This window comes from Silurus aristotelis (assembly GCF_946808225.1).
Source record: "Silurus aristotelis genome assembly, chromosome: 22".
Lineage (NCBI taxonomy): Eukaryota > Metazoa > Chordata > Actinopteri > Siluriformes > Siluridae > Silurus > Silurus aristotelis.
In genome coordinates, this window is record NC_139595.1 from 170,001 (window position 1) to 175,000 (window position 5,000).

The 5,000-nt window shown below is 40.1% G+C and overlaps 2 protein-coding genes across 2 annotated transcripts in view; both read left to right on the forward strand.

The window, feature by feature from the left end:
* LOC310717293 (delta(14)-sterol reductase LBR) overlaps positions 1–2,219 on the forward strand; it is a 6,857-nt gene extending 4,638 nt beyond the window's left edge. Inside the window, exons 6-12 of the mRNA XM_083525175.1 lie at positions 144–262; positions 347–466; positions 611–779; positions 1,157–1,237; positions 1,312–1,434; positions 1,572–1,768; positions 1,960–2,219. Coding sequence (XP_083381301.1) covers positions 144–262; positions 347–466; positions 611–779; positions 1,157–1,237; positions 1,312–1,434; positions 1,572–1,732 — 773 coding nt within the window. The 3' untranslated portion in view covers positions 1,733–1,768; positions 1,960–2,219. The remainder of the gene's footprint in view (positions 1–143; positions 263–346; positions 467–610; positions 780–1,156; positions 1,238–1,311; positions 1,435–1,571; positions 1,769–1,959) is intronic.
* A 2,215-nt stretch (positions 2,220–4,434) lies between these two features.
* LOC310717339 (histone H3.3A) overlaps positions 4,435–5,000 on the forward strand; it is a 1,027-nt gene continuing 461 nt past the window's right edge. Inside the window, exons 1-3 of the mRNA XM_083525256.1 lie at positions 4,435–4,603; positions 4,698–4,851; positions 4,982–5,000. The exon at positions 4,982–5,000 is cut by the window's right edge and continues 461 nt beyond it. Coding sequence (XP_083381382.1) covers positions 4,476–4,603; positions 4,698–4,851; positions 4,982–5,000 — 301 coding nt within the window. The 5' untranslated portion in view covers positions 4,435–4,475. The remainder of the gene's footprint in view (positions 4,604–4,697; positions 4,852–4,981) is intronic.

Consider the following 5,000-nt stretch of genomic DNA (forward strand, 5'->3'; position numbering starts at 1 on the left):
GAGAGCCTGCAGCTGCCATTCAGTTTATTTTATTTATAGTCAATGTAAATAAATTCGATTATCTAATTATTTCTGTGTGTGTGTGTGTGTGTGTGTGTGTGTGTGTGTGTGTGTGTGTGTGTGTGTGTGTGTGTGTAAATCAGGGGTTTCTGGTTTAGGACATGTCCTGGAGGTGTTTGTTCTGGGGCAGGAAGTGGACCCTCGATTGGGGAAGATTGATATCAAACAATTTGCAATGTTACGGATTGGATTCAGCGGCTGGGTGAGTCACCCATGGGTTACGTTTCAGTGTGTGTGTGTGTGTTAATTTTTTGTGTGTTCAAACTCATTTCTGTTTAACACACAGGCAGTGATTGATGTGTGTTATGTCCTGACTGCAGTGGAGACACACGGTTCTGTCCCTCTGTCTCTCCTTCTCACTGCTGTCCTGCAGCTCATCTACATATTGGATGCCCTCGTTGATGAGGTTTCACTATTGATGAGATGATAAGATTCCACTATTATTATTAATAATAATAATATTAATTAGTGTTTTCTCACAATTTATCTTAATTATATGAAAAGGGAACATATATAATGAAATAAAAATGACTGTGTGTGTTTTATTCAGAAGTTTTTGTTAGACACTAAGGAACTGACTCATGAGTCGATTGGATTCCTGATGGTTCTGGGTGAGTACATCTGGATCCCTTTCTTCTCCAGCATTCCTGTTTACTACCTTCTTCAGCAGCCCAATGACGCCCACTTCCTGTCCACCTTACCGATAATCCTTCTCTTCTGTAAGTTTTTATTGAACTTATTATTTATCTGATATTTTATTTACAGCCGTGTCTACACACACACACACACACACACACACACACACACACACACAGACGCACACACCCCCCCACACACACACACAGTCATTTGTTTTTCTTTGAATGTTCCCTCTTTATATAATTAAAAATGAAAATTAAAGGAAAATACATACACACACACACACACACACACACACATTTATCTCACAAACCTGTTGAAATTTGTAAATGTGTAAACGAGCTGCTCCTGAGGCAGCTTTTTGCCCTTTGCCAGGTTTTTTTACACCTGATGAATAATATTTCCAGTCTCTCAGTTTCTCATCCTGTGGTTTGTTTTATTTTTTTATATTTTTCAGCTGTGAGTTATCTGATATATCGCCTGTCCAGCGAGCAGAAGAACACCTTCCGCAGAAACCCGAATGACTCATCAGTGGCTCGTAGGTATCATCATTATCTCAATTAGCAGTAAAATACAACTTAGCATTAAAGTCTAAAAAGCTTCATTCTGCAGATCTGAAGACCATCATCAGTCCATCTGGTCAGAACCTGCTGGTGTCCGGGTGGTTTGGTTGGGTCCGACATCCAAACTACTTAGGAGATTTACTGATGACGTTCACCTGGACTCTGTTCTGTGGTTAGGACTCTCTCACACACACAGAGAGTCTGAAAGCTTTGGCAGTGTGTAAGGTGTGTGTGTGTGTGTGTGTGTGTGTGTGTGTGTGTGTGTGTGTGTGTGTGTGTGTGTGTGTGTGTGTGTGTGTGTGTGTGCAGGGTTCAGCAGTGTGGTACCGTATGTACCTGTGCTGTTCTGTATGAAGCTGCTGCTGGAGCGAGTCACTGAGATGGAGGAGATGTGTAAAGAGAAACACAGAGTAGCGTGGAGAGAATACAGCAGGAGAGTCCCATATAAACTACTGCCATACATCTACTGACCTTCTTCATCCTCACCAGAGGTGTGAAGTAGTGAAGTAAAAATACTTTGTTATTGCACTTAAGTAGATTTATTTTTTAGACTTTTTACTTTAACTATTACATTACTATTTTACGATTACATTTTTACACACAAATCTGTACTTTCTACTTCTTACATTTAAAAAAAAAAAACTCATTAGTTTAGTTTTATTTGAAATGTCATTTTTCTTCTCTTCACTGATTTCAGCACATCAACCTGTTTCTTGTCATTGTGCGGCCACTGGTGCATCATTTCCTGTCTCTCACACCACAGACATCAGGAATCTCTCTCAGGCTGTAAGAAATGTAACATGGGAATTAAGAAGTAAAAAGAGAAAATCCTATAGATAGCTTCTGTATGGCTCATAGTGAAGGTGTGTGGAGGTGCGAGAGAGACAAACACACTTATGATGGAATGTATTGTGTGTAAATGATGTGAGATTTTAACTGAATAAACAGTGAGAGTGACACTGCTGTGTGAGACTCGTATCTGCTGGTCTACTCAAGACTACTACCCGCCGCTAGAGGAGAAGTTTTCATGTTAATCTTCTTCTGAACGTTTAATCATGTGTAAGTGTTGTTAATGGAGCGTTATAATCCTCACATTTACTCTGTGTGTTAATGAAGTACACAAACCAAGTTAAAGTAAAGACTCAGTAAATATAAATCCAAAAAAAGTGTCCCTTTAAACTGAGTAAAAGTACAAATGTTTTTGTCTTCAAATGAACTTCAGTATCGAAAGTAGTGATTTATTATAACTCTAATGTTCCTGTGATCATTTTTATCACAAGATTCTTCACTTAATCACCTCAGTTTGTGTGTAAAGACTCGAATGTGACTCTCAGCACACTGATCTATTAATAGAATGAGATTAAAGACTCAAACACTGATTGATTTCTATTATAATGATCATGAACACAAAATCTTCTTTAATAAAACGTGTAAATGAGGTCACGTGTGTGGTGGTGAGTTCGAGTCTGGAGTTTCTTCATCATTTATTCCTCTCTAAATGTTCTGCTTGATGTTAAACTGATGCTGAACTGTATGTTGGTGATCAGTAGATACACCAATCAGAACACGTGTAAAACAGAGCGTGCGCTCGATCCTGATTGGTGACTCGGTTACGTTTTTATCATCGTAAATAAAAAGAAACAACTGATTTCACTAAATGTAGTAAAAAGTAAAATATTGACTTTGAAATGTAGTGAAATTACAGTCAAAATCTCCCTTCATTAAAAAACTTAAAATATAAAACACAAAAAAACTACTAAAGTACAGAAACATTTACTTTATTACTGTTTAGCGCTGCTTTTATTGCAAACATAATTCATTCTAATAATAATCTTCCTAAATAATTTTAAAACAACACTATAGTTTTCCTCAAACGGAACTCTGTTGTATTTAATTTATTCAGTTTTTTTCATTATTATTAATTATATTGTGATTTTAATTGAGATTAATGTCATTATTTTCTGTCAGGCGATTGTCCGGCAGAGGTGCATCATGGGAAAATCCCGCCATTTTAGATTCAAACCGTACTTCTGAGGCGCTGTTTTTTACACCCATATTCCGAACAGACATTTCCTCCTGTGTGTGGATTGGCTCGTGTTTGGGATTGACACTACTTCTGTCCAATCAGAGACAGGCTTCTTATCTCAGACGCTGCCACTAATCGGATAATGGGGGCGGAGCTTTTCGGAATATGGGTGGTATAAAAACAAGAATTAGAACATTCGAAGGAAAAACTAAAGCGACATTCAGCACAAACGCGTCCGTTTCTCTTCAGTCTGAACCATAAAACACGGTAAGTCTTAGTGATGTCCCTGCGGGCGTCAGGAAAAAAACAGCCGAACAAACCGTGTGTGTGATTAAAAATGTGTATATTTGTGCGGTATTGCAGGCCGTGAGGGTGAATCAAGCAGGTAGATGAAGGTTGTAGATGAAGCGGTGTGGCGGTAAAGCAGCAGCTCGGTTTGCCCTCACCGCACAACGCGCTCCGGTACCGCGATCACAGAGCTCCTTCACCCTCTCCGTGTGTGAGCCTCACTACAGTGCTGGGTGGAACAGAGCAGTATTGTAGCGTTCATACGCCGTGGAACGCGTCTCATGAGCTTCAGATCAAATTCAGTGTTTTCCTTTTCGCGCTTCTGTTTTCGCTTGTCTGAGTTTTAGCCATTACACCAGGCCTCGGGGGGCGGGGTTATGTAAATGTGCCGTACTTGGGTTAGTGGGCGCTGCGTGTTCATTTGTTAATGGTTGCGTTTGTCCCGCCCTTTGGTCTGATAGGCAGAAATGCTGCGACGAGGCTTTTGATTGGCTGCTGACGCCGGCAGTGTCGCTTTGAAGCTGAAAGTTGTTTATTTATTGAGTGCAATTTTTTTTTTTTTTTTTTTAAACAGGAGATTCTTACTGAAGTCCTAAAAGGCCGTACATTCTAATTGTTTCTTTCGTTTTTTTCTTGTGATCATGATTTTATCTCCACGTTCCTGCTGCCACTAATGATTATGAATATTATCATTGCTGCATCCAGAACATTCCTCTTGATCACTGAATGTTTCTGTGTATTTGGCATAGGAGCATGTTCTATAGACAGCATTATTACAGCATCATAGATAATAAAGTAGTAATCATGAGAAAACAAGAGAGAAATAAATCTTATTCATGGAATATATTGATTAAATATAAGTGTGTGTGTGTGTGTGTTTCAGGTGATATTGAGCAGTTATGGCCCGTACAAAGCAGACAGCTCGTAAATCTACAGGAGGAAAAGCCCCCCGTAAACAGCTCGCCACTAAAGCGGCCCGGAAGAGTGCACCCTCTACAGGAGGAGTGAAGAAACCGCACCGTTACAGGTAACTCACCACCTCAGGTCTTCTTCTGTAATACTGATCTACTGTGTTTCATAATAACGTGTGTGTGTGTGTGTGTGTGTGTGTGTGTGTGCAGGCCTGGCACTGTGGCTCTGCGTGAGATCCGCCGTTATCAGAAATCCACAGAGCTGCTGATCAGGAAGCTGCCATTCCAGCGACTCGTCCGAGAAATCGCTCAGGACTTCAAAACTGATCTGAGGTTCCAGAGTGCTGCTATTGGAGCCCTGCAGGTACAAAAAACACACTCACACTTTTAATGAACATATAATTCATATTTAATAGACATTACTGATCCTGAATGAAGCTGAAGCAGTCAAGAGTCAGTCTTTTTTAATGGTGTGTGTGTGTGTGTGCGCGCAGGAGGCGAGTGAAGCGTACC